Here is a 21,794-nt window from a genome sequence, read left to right on the forward strand (position 1 = left end):
GGAACAATACATTGTAAATCAAACATTGAAATTTATTTATAGAAAAAAAGTAAATTATTTTTTTTTAAAGGTGAAAATGTGTGTGTGCAACCGTAAATTTTCCAAAAGTGATGGCAGCTACTCAGGGACTTACAAGGGATTTAAGTACCGCCGTCATAAACGATAAGTATTTAAATGGTTCACTCTATAATTAAGAGGAGAGATCTGATCTGAAAGGGTTTGAACGTTAAAGATATACCAGAGCTGGTCTTTGACACAGGAGTGCTGGGATCAGGACGCTCCAGGAGATCACAACTATAAAAATAGTAAGTTATTTGTTAGTGTTACTGACAATAAAACAAAAGAAGGTTAGTATTCATTGTGTACTCACTGCCAGGCTTCTTTCACTAGAAGGGAAGTTGACAAAGTCGCAGTCACACTGCTTCCGTGAGACTCATGGAGGCGAAGAACAAGGGCATTCTCTCTTCTTTCCGCCTGTGAGAAAAAAATGAAACGAGTTCGTGCTGACGCAGTGGGCAAAATCTGTTAGGAAAGGTTACTGTCAGGTCATTTCATGAACTGGCACCTGTTTTATGGTCTCCAGGATGACAGCGGGCGAATTTACAGAGAACGCACTCAAGGGTTCAGAAATGGCACCATGATAGACACGGAGCGGGAAGTTCAGGTTGTAGGCATACTGGATAACTGAAGCTTCCTGGAAGGGGCCTTTTCAGACAATGATTTCATTAATGGTTGTCTGGAAATGACTTAGTTTAATAGCAGACTAGTAGTTATAATAATAGATAGTAGTTATAATAATAGACTAATAGTTTAGATTTGAGATGTACCAACCTGTATGTGGCATCAATGCGTAGGTAAAATTATGACGGCCCATATCTGCATTGGCATCTGGCGCTTTTGGAGCCCGTAATCTGTGGTAAAAAAAAAACAGTGGTGTTAGCAAAACATCTTCATGACCTGTCTGTACTGCCATGTTTGTTCATTCTGGATGGGTAGCTTACAGGGACAAGGTCATGATGTTTTCATGGACCGAGTAGCCGTATTTGGAGTCATTAAGAAGAGCCACGCCAAAGCCATGCTCAGACAGATCAGCCCATTTGTGTCCCCACACCTATTAAATAAATCATAGAAATAACGTAATATTCTCCAAGAGAACATTAAACCACAGACATTATAAAGAGGAGAGATGGCAGCTGCTGAGAAACCCATGGGAGAAATTGCAGCGTTCAAAAGGCGGGTTGTAGGAAGCGAAGGCCTAGCTTCAAATTAAAAGAACCAGTCATCCCATTGGGAAAGACATGGTCCTTTTGGTTTTGAACGTGCAAGTCCTTTCATCGAATAAACCAGAAAAAGGCAGTTTTTAGCCTGATTTGAGCTAAAGATTCAAGGTTTACCTTGAATCATTTTTGGTCGATTTTATTGGTGCTTGAACAGGTTACTGAAATGTACACTTGGCAAATAGAGTCCCAAATAAAGTATTTGACGTGGACTTGGGCATCTTGTAGCCTATTCTCACACAAGTCCACAAGGCCAACAAGTAAGGCAGGGATAGGCAACTCCAGTCCTGGAGGGCCACTGTCCCTGGCAGACTACTATTCGACAATCTACTACTGCAATGTCACCAGAAAGTGGACTCTTGAGGAAGACTGCTAGGATTAAATGCAATATTTAGAATAGGACCAGTTTTTGGCCATTCAGAAAGATAGGGGCTATACTTCAATGACCAGAAAATAAACTAAGTTTGCAGTACCTCAAAGCGAGCCCAGTCCCAGGAGGTGTTTCTATGAGTGGGCCTCTGCAAGTGCCCGAATTGGATCTCATAGGTAGCGTTTGGGCTGCGCACCTGCACGGGGAACTCCACCTTCAGAAACTTATGTGCCTCTTCCCAGTCCACCTGGAAACAAGACATCCATTACGCTTTACAGAGTTTCTTGAACAGCTGGGTGATTAAATATCAAGCATAAGATGACAAACTTAGTTGTAATTCATCATTCCTCACCTCCGTATTGAATTTAATATAGGGGCAGCAAGCATCCAGAATAATCTCCTGTCTTATAGTGCTGTTTCCGCTGATCCTTAGCGAAAAGGAGACGCTGCCCTGAACCCCCCCAGATCTCACTACCTTGGCCGGCTCGACAAGCTCAATTACAGGCTTCCTGGGAAAGTACATTTATTGCCATCAAGGTTATGACATTAACTTGGGTTCACACGGAGTTCAAAGCTGGGTTCATACGAATCCGATCCCACCCACTGATGTGACAAGAAACATGCTCACCTTGTCTGAAGGTGGTAGTCCATCACATCCCAAGCGTCCCAATACAGAGGCACATCATCGAACAAAGAAAACTGGTTTCCAAAGCCACCCTCAGAAATGGTTTCCCTGAAGTCATAACATAGTTGCTTGCAGTAAGTTCTATAAACAACCCTACAAGATTGTGCACTCTGCTTGAAGGCCTACATTATGACTCACCTGTTTGTTTGGACTAAAAGCAGGGACATCAATCGACCTGTTTGGTCAATTGTGGCCTTCAAAAGGCCATTCTCCATCATAATGGTCCCATCGACCTGCATCACAAAGAGCACTGAATGACGAAAATGTGTGGGATGAAGAAAATCATGAAATGATGGAAAATGTCCAAGGGAATTAAGTACCATCATTGTGACGGAGACTGTAGGCTCAGCCATCTCGGTAACTTGAGCTACGCCCACGCTAGGTACTCTCACCAAGGCTGTGGAAACAGGTGGAAACTATAATAGGGGATGTGCTTCAATGAGCCTTACTGTACTTTAATAAAATCTTACCTTGTCATTAGATATGAATAGAAGATATATTTGAGTTTACCCAAAAGAAGGTCATCTGAACAATGGTGTTTTGTTAGAGGGAAGTACCTAATCTTGTTTTAGTGCCCTCCCCTGGCAGTGATATGACTTCAGTTCTCTCCCAGGGTAAAGTGTTCAAAACAGCTGTGCTTGATCCTACACCCTTGTCAGGAGAGGATCCCAGTGATTCACAAGCAGCAAGAAGTAGTCTAGACCCTGTGGTGCGTATCTCTGAAAACAAAGTTCATTAGGTTATGCTCATGGTGATCTTCATCAAGATGATATCACTTATGTTAGCTTTGTCATACTTTAAAAACAGTAACAGTTAACATGTTGTACATATCAGTTTTTATTTGTCATCGTTTACTCATCCTCATTTTGTTCCAAACCTTACATAATAGGATGTTGTAAGAGTTCTGGGAGGTAATAATTATAACTCATTTTGATGACGGGCTTTGGCTCAGGCATTTCAGGATGACAAACATAATTTGAGATGATGTGCAATTCATCTTTTTTTGTGCATTGGTAAATCATGATGTCAGAGATGCCAAGTACCACTAGTTCTCACAGGTCTTGTAACCACACATGCTGCCTTCAACACACAAAGCTCTCATATAAATTTTTTGGTACTTTTGAGTTTTTTTTAAAGCTAGACACAGACAAGCCCAATTCATCTTAATTGTATGGAAAATATTTATTTTGTGTTCCACTGAAAAAAAGACAATAATACAGAGTTGGCTTGTGTGTGTCTAGCTTTAAAAAAACTCAAAAGTAACAAAAAATTTATATGAGAGCTTTGTGTGTTGAAATTGAAGTCATTTTCTGAAATTTGTGCATATTTGGCAAAGCTCTCATTCACACTTCTGCATGTTCAAATTTGAGGTAGCATGTGTGGTTACAAGACCTGTGAGAACTAGTGGTACTTGGCATCTCTGACATCAAAACTAGTACATGTCCTCACATGGCATATTTTAATACTTCAACATGAGGTTGAGTAAATGATGCCAGAATTATCAAGTATCTCTTTAACATTACTGATTGTAATATTAAAACAGAACTTTAGAACTAAATATTAGGGATGAAAATTTTGGTTGCACGTCGATTATTCTTTGAAAGCCGATAACCGATATATTGGCCGATAAATCTAAATTAATACACTTTTTATATAATTTTTGAGAGTCTGATTACAAAAACAAAAGTCTCACTATTAAAAGGCATGTACCAAGCACACAATATAATGATGTTCTCATTATAATTGTATGTAGCCTATATACACTGGACTTGCACTGCACATGTTGCATTAACTGAGTGATTCCAATCATATTTCAAGCAATTCAAAACAATCACGGCGAACATGATGCACATCTTAAGTGTCTCAGCTGAAGGAAATAATCCATTATTTATCGGTTTTAATATATCGGCCATGGTCCGATAACATTAAAATTAACATCGTGCGTCTCTATAAAATATGCAGATGGTTTACCGTCATAGTACTGTAAAGCATCCTCAACAACCATTTCAATACAGCTGCCAGGAATCACATCATGGAACTGATTGAGTAGAAGCAATCTAAAAAAAAGACATGCAGAGAGCTACTTGAGATTTCAGCTATGCTCTTATCATCAGCCGATAAGACGAATTTCTCCAAAGGCTTATCTTATCAGAATATTCAATGCTTGAGCACTTGCCTCCACAGTTCTTGAAGTTTGCATGCTGGATATTTGAAGCTATCTCTTTTACACAAGGCCAGACAGCTAGCCACCTCAACATCATGAAGCAGAACTTCACATTGGCGGTTTCCCAATTTTATCTAAAAAAAAAAAAAAAAAAAAGACAAATTAAAGGGGGCCTTCCCATCCAAGTTGACTAAATAAACATAAATAAAAAAACAAGCTGGTCAATCAGAAACTGACAGTCTAATGTCGGAACAATTGGCATATAAACAAATGACAACTCCCTTACACATCAATGCCTATGTAAGTATTCAGCAGACCTCCCGATGAATAATGTTGTGAGCTACATCAGTAAGTGGAGGTTAGCCAATCATAACACAAGTCATTTACACAGTCTTAAAGGTACAGTAACCAAAATCAGTCAGTTTTCCTCTTATGACAGAGAGATAATAGAAAGTAAAACAAAACTGTTTTTAATACAAAATCTTGACTATCAAAAAAAGTTGACGCGTTTTATGCATCTTTATCAAATCAACAATGAAAATGAACGCAGTTGGGAAGAGCACTATTTGTGGGATTGGAAGATGGACACACACCTTTGCTTGTGTGGTGTAAGTGCCATTATGTAGCTCAAGGAAGAGCTCGCCAACCCATGTGCACAGAAGGGATGAGTCCGATTCCAGCTGAGAGAACAGGACGTCAGGACTTGACATCTGAACCCTGGATAACAATTAAATCTCACATCAAACTGAAGGACGGCTTATTCTGGTAAGAATTTTTGAATAACGTCATGAATGCATCACAGGGAAGTACATTATAAGGTATATATTTTTAAATAGTCTGTATAAATAACAGGAAATGTGTTACACCCTCAGACCGATGAAAAGGAAACTGACTTAGGCAGACAATCAGTGTCCCGGACACGTTGTAGGCGGTCAATCATAAGCTGTGTTGGGCCACCGCCACCGTCGCCGAAACCAAACAGGGCTGCGCTGTGATTAGCTCGTCCCTTGTCTTTATTGTTCTTCACCGTGTTAATCAGCTGTGTTGAGTCAAAGGAAGGATAAATGAGCTGGCCCTTCATTAGAGGAAGCTCGCAAATTATACGTCACATGATGAAAAACTTACATCTTCCACTTTACCCTTCATCTCATAGGAGTTACCCGGAGGAAAATGAGTGAGAACCGGTGTCCCATCAATACCTTCCCAAAAGAATGTGTTATGCTGGTGGAAAGAGGAATCATGTGATTTAGAACATCACAAACAACCATAATAAGGGTTTTCATATGTACAGATGTGATTGGCACCCACCGGAAATGTGTTAACAAGGTTCCAGCTCAGCTTTTGAGTAAGGAAGCGAGAGATTCCACTTCCTTTCATGATCTGAGGCAGCTGTGCGGAGTAGCCAAAGGTGTCTGGCAGCCAGAACTGTGCGAGGTACAGTAAATTATTATATAGTTTTATGCACATTAAGTCCTAGGAAATACTTGTTTTTATTGTCTGCAACATAATGCTCGCGTCTGGTATCCACCTTTTTCCTAAGCCCCATGATGCTTTGCACAAATTATGGGAGTAACTTCCGTTAAACTGTAAACAATTAGCAAAAGGTTCGCTTTATTTATTATTTACTAATCTCCTGACGTCTGATAATAGAATATAAAGGACATTTTTTTCAGCACATTCAGTCAAACTGACGGATAAGGATTATTTGTGGCACAACCTAATGAGTTGAAATGATTTGTCTCAGTCTTTTTGAATGGAACTTCCCCAAACCGGAAGTGCTTCCCATAATCTAAAAACGCAGTAGGCTCATTAAGAAAAAGATGGATAGACGGGTATCCGCCGTTAAGCGACTGAGCGCCAGTAGCTTATGCTTATGGTGTGATGATGCATAACTATTTGTCAATGTCTTGTTCTGGAGGGAGTCATATGCAAATGTCTTTGCACATATTTTCCCATGTGAAAGACATTTTAAGCTATGACACTTGCAGGATGTTTTAATGGTACAAAGTTTAAGGAAAATTTGATTTCTCATGACAGGACCACTTTTAAAAGGTTTGGTTAATTAAGATGAATTTCTTGTCGTTGTACTCTGTTACTTTATCTAATCTCAAGGTTGTGTCTGACAGATATACAACCTCATGTGCCCTCCTTTCAGGTTCTCATGGCCTCCTCAGCCTTCGAGGAGAGAAGATATGCACTGTTTTTCTTTCTTAATCGGTTCTTTCCCAGCAAATTTCAAAGATTTCAAGACCTGGTTGACCATGAGTTACTGCATCAAATTCAACACTGATAATGATGTTAAAAAAGCCTAAATGTAAACTGTATTGTTATGGGACTGAATGTACCCATTTGTTTTTAGACAAACAGAAGTACCTCTTTACAGTAAAGTCCAAATTCATCCTTGAAGAAGTTCTGGCCGTGTAGAAAATGTCTGACCATGGACTCCCCAGATGGCAAGTTTCCATCCTGATACAAAGACAAAGACCAAATAAGCTTGTTCAAGGGTTAGTTCACCCCAAAATGAAGTTTCTGTCATTATTTACTCACCCTCGTGTCGTTCCAAACTCGTGAGACCTTTGTTTATCTTCGGAACACAAATTAAGATATTTTTGATGAAATCAGAGAGCTTTCTGACTCCCCTATAGACTGCAACGTTGTTCCCATTTTCAAGGCTCAGAAAGGTAGTAAAGACATAGTTAAAATAGTCAATGTGACTCCAGTGGTTCAACCTTAATGTAATGAAGCTACGAGAATACTTTTAGTGCTAAAAAAACAACAAAAACAATGACAAATTTCTTCTCTTTGACGCTGTTCACGTTGTAAAAACGGTATTGGCCGGCTCCTGCGTCAGCATCACACGCATGTGTCGTGGTGCTCACGTTAACCGCGTCGGAGAATGACACGGAAGAGAGAAAATTGTTGAATAAAGTAGTAATTTTTGTTCTTTTGTGCACAAAATGTATTCTCATCGCTTCATTACATTAAGGTTGAACCACTGGAGTCACATGGACTATTTTAACAATGTCTTTACTACCTTTTCCGGGCCTTGAAAGTGAGCATTGCGTTGCTGTCAATGAAGGGGACCGAAAGCTCTCGGATTTCATCAAAAATAACTTTATTTTGTGTTCAGAAGATGGGTTTGGAATGACATGAGGGTGAGTAATTAATAACAGAATTTTCATTTTTGGGGAAACTATGCAGAAAAGATACAAACACAATTGGTGTCCTACCATCTCTACCCACGTGCCTCCGACTGGAATAAACCGGCCTTTCTGCACAAAGCGCTTGATCTCTGAGAACAGACCCGGATACCAGCTCTTCACCCACTGGAACTGTTGTGCCTGCACAAACACATCTGTGGTTTTATCATTTCATTGACATCCATTGCTTTGTACTGAGCTAATTATATTTTTTTATCCCTTAACCCTAAAAATGATTTTTTACAAAAAACTTTTTTTGCATGCTTACATTTTAACTATCCCAACATTTAGTATGTTTATTAAGCATTTTCAATTGGCTGATGGCCACAGTGAAGGCAATTCCTTCTCATTGTGCCTAAAAAGAATGAAAATCTGTAACAAAAACGTACTTGGGAGCATGTAAAGACAAACTCTGGGTTCTTCTCCATCAGTCTGATCACAGTGACCCAGCTGCGAGCACACTTCCTGATGGTCTCTTCATACGGCCACAACCAAGCTGAGGACGGGATTAAACACATTCAACAAGATTTAACATTTCCTATGGACACTACCATTCAAAAGTATGGGGTCGGTATGATGTTTAATGTTTTTGAGAAAAATCTCTTCTGCTCACCAAGTCTGCAATTAATCGAATACAGTAAAAACTGTTTTACATGACTGTCCTATTTGATCACATTTTGAAATGTTTGGTTTCAGCATCATTACTCCAGTCTTCAGTGTCACGTGCATAGGCGTCGATTTCGGGGGGGACGGGGGGGACGCGTACCCACCAGATTTCGTCATGAGTCATTTTGTACCCACCACTTTTTAGGGTTGCTAGTAGGGCTGTAACGATACACCAAACCCACGATTCGGTTCGTATCACGATTTTTGACCCACGATTCAGTTCGTATCACGATTTTTGGGGGGATTTAAAAATAAAGTAAAAAGAAATTCGGTGCTGATGCAGTGGTGACCCGTTCATGTAACGCGTCTTTGCATTGACTTAACATTGAAATCACTCGCGCCTGACGCGGTATTCGCGTCCGGTGTGAACGCACCATAAGGGTGGCGCTGCCAATAAAGCACCTAAAAGCTGCCACAAAGAACTGGCAAAAGTAATCTGAATATGTCAAATATAGAAAGGAGACATTTTTATTAATAAACAAGTGTTTTCTGTGTCGCTGCAAAGATGAAGTTGACGATGAACGCGGCAGAGAGAAATGCACATTTCATACGGATTACATAGTTTTCTTTCGTTTTGAATTGTTATGTTTAAAAAGTATGATTTAAAGCGTTCTGTAGATAATATATATATATTTCTCAGGTCTATGAGGCAAGGCTGTGCTGAGTTTCGGTTCATTTATGAGACAAGCTCCTGTTCATGCGCAGGCGCCTCCGTGTCGTCGTGATATGCTATCTATCTGCGTTACTTATTATTTATTAAATCCAGGCAATCGGTTGATGAAACATTGATTAAAATTAAGATACAATTAATACAAAACGAAATTCACTTTAAAGAAAGGCTTTGTGCTTTCTGATTGAGGTCTGTGAAAGTTTTAAAGCATCTTTTAGTGCCGATTTCAGAGCGGTCACGTCCATAACGTTGTTTTTTCCTCATAAATGCGAACTAAATAAAATGATTAACAAAATTAATATTTTATGTTCTGTGGAGCTCGTTTTATTTTTTTCTCACGTTTATATTAATTTCTGCTAAAATAATGAGTGTATGGAGGAATATAGCCTAATCCGCGCTCAAGCGCATGCATAAATCTTGCCGCAAAAGCAGGCAAATGATATATGTCTGAAAAATAATGAGGCATTTTTATTGTTTATTAATAAAATATATATTTCTAAATCAGTGTGGGCTCCAAACATATCTATATACATCTCCACTGTAAAGTGGATGCGCCTTTAGATAGAAATGCACCTTATATGGATTAGGCCTACAGCCTAATCAGCCGGTATTTGCTTTCGATTCAAATTTTTTCGTTTAAAAGTGGATATTTCGAGCTTTATATAGAAATATTCATCACGTTTTTGAGGCTATACACTGCATTTCAGTTCATTATTGAGACGTGCTAGTTCACGCCATGGAGATAATTAGGCTATAGCGCGCCCTGTTTGTTTTATTTTATTTTACAAAAGCACAACGTTTTCTTGTAATTGTGAGTTTACCCAAATAAAAGTAGGCTACTTGCGACTGATGCGTTATTCCTTTTGGACCTCAAAAAAGATTGAGTATTTAAAGTTGTTTCCTCTAGGAAAATGCAAGTGTTCGCGCCGACGCCTGCCATGCAGTGCGCGCACACTCCGCACACACACTTTGGATATGCACCTAATATCCATATAGGCTAATAGCGAACATTTATCTAGGTTAAAGTTAGAGCGAGCTGCCATGCCAGATGGATAAGTCCTTTTCATGTTTAACAAATCAAATCATACATTTTCTACCTACCGCGAGTAAGCGCTGCACCAGTTTGAAAAGGGTAAAAGCAGTAGCGAGGGGCCCCACTGATGTTGCTGCGTCTTTATATTAATATTTCTGGTTGTTTAAGTGATCAGCCCTCGGGGGGCCCCTTAAAATGCGGGGTCCCAGGCAATTGCCGCTTCTGCCAGACGGAATGCCATACTAGGTTTTTGTGAAACGCCGCCACTGCATAGTAGCTTGCAGAGCTTACATTAGTAGCTTCAGGACATCGTCTTTCAAAACATGACCTAAGCGAAAGATAAAAAAAAATGAATGCGTCATTGTACCCAGCACTTCTGAAAATGCACTTCCGAATGCGTCTCTGTCCCCAGCACATTTCAAACCAAACTGACGCCCATGGTCACGTGATCCTTCAGAAATCATTCTAATATGCTATCAATGTTAAAAACAGTTGTGCTGCTTAATATTTTTATGGAGGCAAAAAATTTTTTTATTCTTTGATGAATAGAAAAAAACAGCATTTATTTAAAATATATATATATTTTAACAATGTAAAAGTCTATAATCTGAGTTTTGATCAATGTAATGTGTACCTGCTGAATAAAGTGATAATTGCTTTCAAAAATAAAAACTTTTAAACATTATTGTATATTTCCACCTGCCAAAAGTGTCATAATAAAAATAAAAAAAATAACAAAGTGAAGTAATAATTACCCGAGTCAATATGGCAGTGGCCCATGGCATGAACCACATGTTGGCTTTCCCCATTTTTCTGGGCAAAAAACTTCTGGGCCAGACTTCGAGCAGCAGCGAATGAACTAGGATTGGCTGGATCGCACAGATTCACCATCTCATTGGCTGTAAACAAGGCCTGGAATCCACGCTGTTCTCCCTCTCCTAGTAACTGCAAACATAGCAAACAAAATTTGACCGGGAATTTTTACATTTTAGTTCTACTGTTCACTTTAAAGGCAGGGTAGGCGATTGGTTCCAGAAACATTTTTTGTTTTGCTGGTTGAAAGTCTCTTCACATCCTGATAGCGATCACTAAGTAAAGCGGTCTAAATGTATATGTGTATATATATAACGTCTGTGGAAGGCATAGGACCATAAAATGTACGTCCGATCATTGCATTCGGCACCGCAACCAAAACAGCAGCAACTTTTTACAGTTCCTCCTGAACCAAAACAAAGACCTTATGCTGCGTTCACAAAATAACTACCGGTACTGTAATTTGGTAGTAGGAAACCCGTGACGTTATACTCGGAGTGGTTAGTGACTCGAAATGTATGCGTTTCAATGTCAACACTATCAACGCCGAATGAATCTGCAGCAGTCAGGTGGTACAGGTCAGAGCTCTTTAAGTTGTTTATGTTCATTATTATTGTAATGTTATGTGGTTTGAGACATGAGGTAGTTTAACGCAGTCTCTCGTCTCGTGACGCTTTGCAAACTCTGCTGTATTCGTTCTTGTGTTTTGAAGGCGGCGTGGCTTTGGAGGGATCTCATGCTTTCAAAGCTAGCTCGCTATTGCTAGCCGCTCCAAACCTTGCCTACCCTACCTTTAACATCACAGTTCAATGTGACAATACCTTGACAATGTCCACAAGCATCTCAAAGTCGGTGAGAAGCTCCCTAACATCTTGATTGAAAACAACAAGCTCGGCCTTCTGGAGAGTGAACTTCCTCTTTGGGTCGGGGGCGGCAATCATGGAACCTTGTCCAGCTCCAAAAAGTCCATTACATGCAAGTTCCACGTATATGGTAATGCTGAAATATGAGATTAAAACATGAAAATGGAAGCAAATGTATATCAGTGTAGAGTCAGACTTTAGATTTCCACTAACCCATGAGGTTCACTGTCCTTCAAGCACTCGGTCAGAATATAGCTGGTCTTCTCACCTTCTTTGGTCAAACCCTGAAAAATAATTCACAATGCGTGAACTCTTAAATGTTAAGTGTCATTCATGAGATCGTGATCTGGTCTTGGGTTTCCACACCTGAACTGGTTGGTGATCCCGCCACACCATTCCCTCTCCATCGCTCTCCCATCTCAAATGGACCTCCTTCTCTCTCCAGGCCTCTGGGATCTTCAAGACCACTTTGAACCAGCACGTCCACCATCTGCCAAACATTTTTAGTCAATACACTAGTGCTGTAAAGTTTGTTGGACAGTAAACATTTACACGACTTACGTGGGTCCGAATGTATCACCAACGCTACAAGGCTGAAAGTTTTGCTGGATGGCCTCAGAATAAGGAATTCTCTTCTCCGACAGGAACGCAGTGATGGACTCAAGTGGATGAGTGTCTCCAAACAGTCTGCAGTGAATGAGAGAGTTTACATCACTGCTCATAACAAACTACCAAACAAGGTCAAAGGTCTTTCATTAACCTTCAATAACTTGTTTACAAGGGGAAAAAATACAAATATTCATTATTTAAAGACATATTAAGTACGAATAGTTCGTTTATCATTAAAACTGATAAGTGAATTTGCATGAACACTAATAATTAAACATCAGACATTATTAGAAGAACAGTGTGCAGAAGTTCATTGGCTTAACTTACCTTCCTCTGAGATTGCAGTCTGTGAAATATATATCGGAGATAAACTTCTCCGCTCGCTCCAGTAGAGTCCGTCTGTTTTTCAGTACGGGTTGGTGGTACATGATTAAAAACTAATATAATCATGAATGAACAGATCAGCTCCAGACGCGTCTCTGTATTAGCAACACCCGGAAGTACTTTGACAATAACAATCATCTGTAAATGCCGTGATAAACACTAGAGGACGCCATTGCACCATGTGTTTCCAAAAATATAAGCATGGCCGGTGTCATGAAAAATAAAAATCGAGTCCCCTCTCAACAATCTGTTATTGATTATACTTGTACATACGAACGATATTAATTTAAAATATGTATAGCTTAATAGTGCATAATAAATCAAATTGAAAGTAATTTCTATCACATAAACTGTTAGTTACAATAATAATCTAATAATATAGCCTATTAAGTTAATAATATAGCAATTATTACATTCTTTTAATAGGCTAACTGAAATATTTGGACATTTAACATTAAACTTAAAGGGATAGTTCACTTTAAAATTAAAATTCTGTCATCATTTACTCACCCTCAAGTTGTTTCAAACCTGTATTAATTTATTTCTTCTGCTGAACACAAAGAAAGATATTTTGAAGAATGTCAGTAACCAAACAGTAGTCTGTACCCATTGACTTCCATAGTAGGAAAAAAAAATACTATGGAAGTCAATGGGTACAGACTACTGTTTGGTTACTGACATTCTTCAAAATATCTTTCTTTGTGTTCAGCAGAATAAATAAATAATAAATAAAAAAATCTATCTGTGGCATGTTTGCCAAGGAGACAACAGTGAAGAGCTTGAGATGAAATAAGAGATGTGATGTGAGAATAGAACAAAGACAAGGTAAATATCACAATGTTTTTATTGTCCAAATGTTTTTATGTATTTCTAATTTGTATTATTGTTTTTGATATATGAATATTTTTGAAATTATATTAGTATAATAATAATATGAAATAATATTAATAACATAGGCTAATTAATAATTATTATTCTCTTCTGTGATTGAGGTTTATAGCAGGTGTTATTAACGATCTAGCAAATCTTGTGTAGACTTATTGTTTAAGAGACTATTATATGGATAACTATGCAATTATTTAGGTTTTAGAGCTACAATCAGTTAATTTCTGACATAAGAATAAGATCATTAGATGCTTTGGAGTCGAACGCCTTAGATGTAAAACTAAGATTATGTTATCCTGAGGAGATTTTTAATATTTGAAGTCAAAATGAAGTACTTCATATTTCATATAATAGTAGTAATAAAAGATTAAAGGTGTACACACAACAATTTGCATTATAAAAATACTAAATTTTATATTAAAATAATATAAATAATGCAAAAAATATAGATTTCTTTTTTTATTGGGTCAATTCCTATTAGCAACACAAAAAACATCACAACACTTTAGTTCACAATATCAAAACACTTTAAGACACTTAAGACAAATAAGGAAAAATACAATGAAAAGTAACACCTCAAAATTCACACTGTTCATCACAACTATGTGCACACAACTAACCCACATACAATAAATCAAAATTACATTCTTTCGCCTTTCTTTTCACATTTTCCATCAGAGGACAGTCTATTTCCAGATTCAAATCCCACTGAATTATGGAAATATGGACTTTATTTGCTTAGTGTCCTACAGAAATCACAGTTTCAAAGATTTCCAAAGTCATATTTTAATCAATATGATAATTATTGAATATTATGAGTCGACTCAGGCTACATCTACACGAATCCAGATACATTTGAAAATGCATTCATCTTTTTCTCTATTGGGCGTGTGCGTCTACATGACACAGTTTTTAACTAAAATTGTAACTTTTTATGCGTTTTGGCCGTTCATTTACATGAAAACGCCGCTTTGGGGGCCTGAAAATGCAAACTTTTTAAAACGAAAACGTCTCAGTGTAAAAAACAAAAACGCAAATTTGTGAAAACGGTGACGTCATGGACATCCACATTACGTGTTCAGTTTAGAGACATGTAGTTTTCCCTTTACATTGTGCCATCGCCAACTACTGGTCTGGCATGAATAATACAGCGTTTTTAGTCGGCCTCGCAGATACGTGTGAACCGAGATCGTTTTGGCAACGTTTTAAACTTTTCAAAAACACAAAGAAAATACTTTTCAGTTTTTAGTACAACGTTGTCGTGTAAACGTACCCTATGTTTTGGCCTTCAATCCACATTGAGACAGTGCTTTTGTCCTGTGAAAACTGAGCTTTTCGAAGACACTAAAGTGGGTCATTTTGAAAACGCCATTTTTGTGTTGTAGTGTGGACTGTATTTTTAAAGAGGTATTTGACATCAATTATCTTTAGGCTACATCTACATTAATCCATATACAGCGTTTTCATTTCAAAATGCTCTGTCAACACTGGGGGTTTTAAGCATTTTCCAAAAGTTTCTTGTCCACACTGAAACGTCGAAAGTATATTTTCTGTCACCTTCACAGGAATGTAATAAGAAGATTGTACAAAGTAACATTTAATAACATTTTTAGCAACACTGTGAAAGTGACCGGTATAAATGTCATACTGTACATCGATACAATATGCATCGCATGACAAAACATGTCATCGTTTTCAAAAACCTCAGTTTTCACAGTCCACACTATAATATAAAAACTGCATTTTTAAATTGATCCACTAGAGAGTGTCTTCAAAAAGCAAAATTTTCACAGGACAGAGCCGTCTCAGAGTGGATGGAAGGTCTAAACATAGAGAAAAGGATTAATTTGTGCTGCGTTCACGCCATGTCGTAATTACGTCATTTCGAGATGACAACACGTGACTGCAGGGCGGGGCCGAGAGCTGTGGGAACAGAGCGAGGCCGGTGGCGTGATTGCTAATGAGCATGAAGTGTCTCACAGTGGAGCTCTTGGGTTGAGATGGGGTGGCTGCCCTCCGCCATGGGGAGCAGGCAAACGTCTAATGCGCGCCACACCGGCCTCAAGTGTCTCACGAAGGAGCTCCGGATGGATAAAACGACAGTGAAGGACGAGAGAGGACCAGGCCTGGACTATTTTACGTTGTGTTTTGTTTATGTCTGTGCGGCAGTCGTCCGTGAGGGGCTGCCGCTTTACTTTCGTGCTTTACTTTGGTTTTCTGTTTGTTTATTTTATATTAAAGTTACATTGAATGTTCGGCGGTTCAGCCTCCTTGTCCGCCTCCTGAACTATTAAACCTTGTTACAATGATGTTTTACTCAAAGCTGTTCACGTCCTCGGACTGGGAATTATGTGTTTTTATGGCAACACTATCAACGCTTAGATGAATCTACAGTGGTCAGGTGGTACAAATAGGAGCTCTCAGAACATTCCCAGCTCACAAGTTGTAATTAACGAGCACTACAAAGACGTGAACGCTTTTTACAAGTTGAAATCTTGTGATGACGGTTATTAAGACATGGCGTGAAGGCACTTTCACAGAGCTGCTAAAAATGTCAATGAATGTTTCTTTGTACAATCTGCATTTTACATTCCTGCAAAGGTCAGAGAAAATGTACTTACAATTGTTGTCCTGCGGCAAAGACCAGACATGGAATGGCGACTGAGTGCGAGACGCAGCATTGAGTGATGGGATATTTCGCTAATAAAGTGATCGTGCCAGAAGATTACTGTGAGAACTTTATTCAGGGATGCACGATATATCGGCCACCATATCGGCATCGGTTGATATATGTTCATTTTGAATGTTATCATTATCGGCCCAATAAGAAAATTTGGCTGATATATTAAAGCAGATAAATAATGGAATATTAGATGTTCGCCATGATGGTTTTGAATTATATTGAAATATAATTGGAATCACTTCAAAAAAGGAAAATACAATTTAGTGCAACATGTACTGTCATATAGGATACATCAAATAATAATGAGAACATTATATTTGTGTCTTTTAATGGTGAGATTGTTGTTTTTATAATCAGGCTCTTAAAAATTATTTTAAAAAAGTTGTATTTAGATTTAGATCGGATTTCAAAATAAAGAAATATCGGTTTCGGACTAAATTTTAATATCAATGCATTCCTAACTTTATTATGTCTGGTCTCTCTCATCTCAGTGAGCTTTCGTTAACTTTCATTAATGTACAGTGAGAGCATTATCAGATGTTTCAGTGTGGACAAGTAACTTTTGGAAATGCTATTGTGGACAGAGAGCATTTTTCAACTAAAACACCATTTTCAAATGTGCTGTATCTGGAATAAAATGTAGATGAAGCCTCAAATCAAGCAGCTAATTAAGATCGTTGTTTACTTGAAAATGACAAGTAGGTGAAGGTGAAGGTTCAAAATCAGGAGCGAGCCCCCATAGTGTTCATCAAGCTAATCACTCCAGACATTATGCAGTATCTTCACAGTTACAAGTCTGAGCATTACAGTACTTTATATTTCTACGGGTTACTGGGTGTGCATGGGCGTTTAGTCTCATGATCGCTCAGGCAACGAGAAGTCAAAGGTCAACCTACACGCAAGCTGGGGAACAATAGGCCAGTTCTGTGGCAAGCTCAGTGGGAACCGAGAGCGTGGCTCTTCTCGTACCCTTTCATTACTCTAATCGGTCGAACAGCACAATAGTAAATATAGGGTGGGGACATCATAACTACCCATCTCAGGCCACCACATATCCATGCTGAACCAGAACGTCCTCGTTGCCTCGGGCAGAAGCTGTGTTTTCCCACCACATCTGCCTGGAGAGATGTTACATGCCGCTGGACAGCAAAGGAAGGCCACCCTTGCAGAATATTGTGTGATGGTTTCTGCTTCGCAAAGCACCAGGTTTGATGTTGACTGGTGGGTTATTCGCATGTGGTGAATTACATACTGTACGAAAATGACATATTTTTACTCTCCTCTCGTGTCATCTTAGGTTTTCGGATCCTGCTGGATTAGAATGTGGTGGAAGAAGAACTCGGTATTCAAATAGTCTGAGTTCCTTGAACATTTTTGATCTAAATATTGCATGCAACCAGACGGTTCCTTAGCGACCAGGCCCATGAGCCAAGGACAGAAACGCAAATGACGGAAAAACGGATCGACTGCATGTGGATTTCAAAGCGTGATTTGCTCAGGTTTCATCAGATGTTGAGAGGTTATACTTTGGAGATGTTTTCTTCTTTCTCAGCCAGTTTGTACGCATTGTTTTTTTCTTTCTGCTCTTCGGTGTTAGATCTAGTTAAAAGAACAGGAGATGGGCAGTTAATTGTGGAAATATGTGAAATGATAAAACAGGTAACCTTACATTAAGATGCAGTCACATCAGTGCGGAAAATTCACACGACCAACTTAAACAAGCTCAATTTGCGAGGGAACACATTTGCTAGCGTTACTGAAGTGGCCTCCACCTAAGCTCCGCCCCTCAAAAGACATCACAATGTTTACTAACTGAAAAGGGGTCTATAGCCAGTCCCGGTGTTTGTGCAGGCAGTGCGGCATAATACCGGGAGCGATTCTAGTGAACCGGCAGCTCGCATAAACTGCCGGTACTCTCATCTGTCCTTTTCAGAGATAAACTGAAACTAAAACCATTGATTCACTCACTTCTCGTGCGCATAGTTTAAGATATTTAGATGTAAAGAGCAATGTAGTGCAACATTATTACATTGCTGAACTCGCTGCTCAACCTTGAAATACTGGTCAGTATTTTCTGTTAGCAGTTGAACATGAAAGCAGTTAACTTGCTTTCATGAACCCTCCACCTTCCCCAGCTCCACATGTATAGATATGCTATGAATAATTTATTTATGCTATATTGTATAGCATCAACATGTCTTAATTTTTCACAGTAGCGTGTCTGTGTATGTATTGGCAGTAACAAGTCCCATATTTGCTCTGCAGAAGCAGCTATAACTAACATGACAGAAAAAAAAACATCTTTATACTTTTGATGTTGGATCTATATTTTATGTCAAAATATCTAAGATGATTAAGGGTTAAAGTTTACAAGGAAACTTTTTTTTTTTTTGCCTTCGCTTCACACAAAAGTCTTGTTCAAACCAAGCAGCTTTCTGGTCAATGCTGCGAATTCGAGTGACCCATTTGAACCAGTATCTATGAGTGGGGAAACTTGTGAATCGATTCCCGATCCCGTAGATTACTATTGAAATGACACGATTTCGACTGAAAATTCACAGAAGGTAGATGTGACTGCATCTTTATGTCATTTGTTTCATTTTGGTATGAATTAAACACTCACCTTTTTCTCAAAAGACACCAAACTAGTGTAATGATCAGTAGCAGTCCTACGGAGGCCACTATTATTGTTGCTAGTAAACCTGAAAGGAGAATTTACCTCTTAATTAACAGTATGTTTGATTACCCTCAATTGTTGGTTTAATGCAGCATTCCTTGTATTTATTTTTGTACAACTTTGTATTATAAGTTTACAAAGTTGCCATTTTAAGCATTTATCAACGAATATGATCATAACCTGGTTTAAAATTAATTATGTGCATCAAATCAAAGCCAGTGACATTAAAGTCAACATGAAATGGCATTTGCAATCCATTTTATATTCATAAAATAATGGATTTCTGAGTGAAACAAGATATTAAACAAGAAAACATGGCAGGATTTGATTTTATCAATAGGGAATTGATTGGATTGTGAAAAGTGGATGTGCTTTTGATCATTTTTCTTTAGAATAATGTTCACTTTTATAATACCAGATTAGCTTATTGGTTAGCTGTTTTCAGTATGATTAGCAGTCATCACACACAAATGTTACACAACTGGCATAATGCACAAAAATACACAAATGTGGATATGATTACACATGTGGTGACAAAACCCAGTAGTGTCAAATGAGACACGCATGCTCATGGGCCCAGTGGTTTAAAGTAAAGATAACTGTCAGGCACGGCAGCACTACAATTAGAACTAAACCATAGATACGTCAATGATAAGGTCCTAAAGTCATGCTAAATGAACAAACATGCCCTCTCCATATGTTCAATCTTATGTCAACAGCAATTATGCTGTGGTCAAAGACGAGTGACGTAACACTGCAGTTACACGTCAGTGCATGGCCACCAGCAATTCGCCTCGCATATGAGTGTCATAACGCAAGACGTCACGTCTGTTAGCCAGAGGTGAGGAAGAAGTATCTGACATCACAAACACACACACACATGCACAAACTGTGTTACCATAACATACCCCAGCTCATCCAAGTAAAGTCTCCTTAGAGGAAAGAAAAGAAAACTGAATTGAGAGGAAAGTTTTTATAAACATATTGCACATCCAAATTAGTTATTTAACCCCCATTATACATGCAATGAAAGTCAATGGGGTCCAAAAACAACATTGGACCTTTTTTAAATTTCTTTTTTAGATCTTCATCAGCAGAAGAAATAAAGTCAAATGGAAAAAGAAATAGGGTTGAAATGACAGAGTTTTCATTTTTGGGTGAAATATCCCTGTAAGGTCAAAACATAAGTTTCTGATAATTGACTAAAAAACGTTTAACTCAATACAAATTCAAACATAAAAAAATATGACCACAGTAATCCCTTATAATATTCACATATCACTTCTGAACACCATTTAGAATAAAAACAGGGACATGGTTCTCCTTTACAAGTGGAAGAAGTGCTACATTTTTAATTGACGTTATGCTTTTATTTTACAATCCCATGATCTAGACATTTCATAAAAAAAAAAATACAGACCAAAATCTGAGTCAGTGTACAAAAAAGATTACTCTGTCTGCTTTCTCTCTGATCTCAGATCACACCCAAAAAAAAAAAAAAAAATACAGTACCACACAGAGTTCGAGAATGTTAAAATACTTAAAGTGCTGATTTTGTCCTTTTGTCCCTTTTCATCTTCAAATGACTCTTTTCAACCACCGAATACAATTACTGCAATATGCAGCTCAACTGTTCTCAATAAAATGTAAAAATATGCCCTCAAAATTACGGTCTTCTGTCTTTTTGTGCATTGCATATAATAATTAAGATTGTTTAAGCCATACTCTCCCACAAAAATCTCTAATGCTTAGAACAGATCAGCTTTTAGTCTGGACTAATCATTAGAGAGTTAATATGGAGGTTGGAAAAAGGTCTATTTTGTGGTCCTGTCGACAGCCATCTAGCAAATGTTGTCTAGCATACTGTCCAGTTCTTTGTAAAGTAACTACAAACTTCTTCGCAATTAGCGGCATAACATATCATGAACATTATTTGCTCATTATTTGCTACTGCAAAAGCAACTAGTTCGAGAGTCTCTGAGACAGTGTTAGAGGGGTACCATCAAACTAAATAAATATTAGTCAAATGATGTGCTAGCCTTAGGAGCAGAGCTGACTAAATATTGTGCGTGACAGCGTACTGCGGAAATTTAGGCCCTCTGGGAGGTTTGCTGTCTTCTCATGGTCTAATCTTCCCATTCAACACGTTGAGGTCTGTGGTAAGTCAAGGCCGAGTTGTAGTCCTTCGGGAATGTAGCTTGAGAATGCCCCATGGTGGTTTCCATGTTTGGGTTTCTATGTTGTTTGATCTGCCTCCTTATCTGCCTCAGCATGGCTTTAGTCAGTGATTGTTCGAGCTCAACAGCCTCATCCCGAGATCTTCCTTTTATGAGTTGTTTTATGGTCTGAAGGTCCAGATCAGACCGACAGTGCAAGTAGCTCCTGAGGTTCAACTCAGGAAAGACAACCTCTCTCAGAGCTTCGACCATCAGACCCTTTGCATGGTATCTCTCGAGCTGGTGAACGACATTCTCCTCCAGGGATACAAAGCACATCTCTTTATCCGTACCCAATGCTCCCATATACCACGGTGTTGGTGTTTTCTTCCCAATGGAAGAGGAGTAGCCAGTGTTGCTTGGTACCTTATTGTTCGACCACTGCTGTTTTTGAGTTGCCTGGCTCCACTGTCCCTGCTTCTTGTTCTTCTTCCACTTTTTCTCCACTCCCGGTTGGGGACTCAACTTTGGCAGAAGCTGGTAGAGTCCTTCGTCAGCCAAGTCCGCAAGGTCGCCCACCAGAAGCTTCTGGATGACTTGCTTCCTCTGAAAGGGGGACGCCACTGAAAAAATACTGTGCAGTCCTGCACCAGACACAA

At 38.7% G+C, this 21,794-nt stretch overlaps 2 protein-coding genes across 8 annotated transcripts in view; both read right to left on the bottom strand.

Annotated features, from left to right (window-relative positions):
* Window positions 1-8: 8 nt before the first annotated feature.
* man2c1 (mannosidase, alpha, class 2C, member 1) lies at window positions 9-12,905 on the bottom strand. Its single transcript, XM_079603804.1, has 26 exons — window positions 12,678-12,905; window positions 12,303-12,428; window positions 12,108-12,231; window positions 11,955-12,025; window positions 11,700-11,877; window positions 10,821-11,010; window positions 8,086-8,192; window positions 7,727-7,837; window positions 6,870-6,962; window positions 5,805-5,921; window positions 5,622-5,717; window positions 5,390-5,535; window positions 5,090-5,213; window positions 4,509-4,630; window positions 4,304-4,389; window positions 2,890-3,051; window positions 2,653-2,729; window positions 2,471-2,565; window positions 2,276-2,380; window positions 2,000-2,156; window positions 1,751-1,894; window positions 1,002-1,111; window positions 832-911; window positions 566-705; window positions 371-474; window positions 9-294 (listed from the first exon to the last, which is right to left on the bottom strand). The coding sequence occupies exons 1-26, from the start codon at window positions 12,776-12,778 to the stop codon at window positions 180-182; spliced, it is 3,081 nt and encodes a 1,026-aa protein (XP_079459930.1). The 5' UTR covers window positions 12,779-12,905; the 3' UTR covers window positions 9-179.
* Window positions 12,906-17,689: 4,784 nt separating this feature from the next.
* Window positions 17,690-21,794, bottom strand: part of ca12 (carbonic anhydrase XII) — a 30,622-nt gene continuing 26,517 nt past the window's right edge. For 2 of the 7 annotated variants that reach the window (XM_079602895.1, XM_079602894.1), the window contains 2 exons: window positions 18,926-19,004; window positions 17,690-17,901 (listed from right to left, as the gene is read on the bottom strand). In XM_079602895.1, coding sequence (XP_079459021.1) covers window positions 17,823-17,901; window positions 18,926-19,004 — 158 coding nt within the window. In that variant the 3' untranslated portion in view covers window positions 17,690-17,822. Of the gene's footprint in view, window positions 17,902-18,925; window positions 19,005-19,887; window positions 19,912-20,306; window positions 21,780-21,794 lie in introns of those variants that run through there. The other 5 variants (XM_079602893.1, XM_079602891.1, XM_079602889.1 and 2 more) reach the window with 5 other exon arrangements.

Source organism: Phoxinus phoxinus (assembly GCF_949152265.1).
Source record: "Phoxinus phoxinus genome assembly, chromosome: 25".
Taxonomy (NCBI): Eukaryota; Metazoa; Chordata; class Actinopteri; order Cypriniformes; family Leuciscidae; genus Phoxinus; species Phoxinus phoxinus.

Bases quoted from the DNA above. Each gene is read 5' to 3' on its own strand.
- man2c1 (XM_079603804.1), bottom strand. From the start codon at position 12,778: ATGTACCACCAACCCGTACTGAAAAACAGACGGACTCTACTGGAGCGA. The intron at 4,390-4,508 runs GCAAGTGCTCAA...TCTTTTTTTTAG, and splicing joins AAACTTCAAGAACTGTGGAG to ATTGCTTCTACTCAATCAGT. The intron at 2,381-2,470 runs GTGAGTCATAAT...TTATGACTTCAG, and splicing joins CTTTTAGTCCAAACAAACAG to GGAAACCATTTCTGAGGGTG.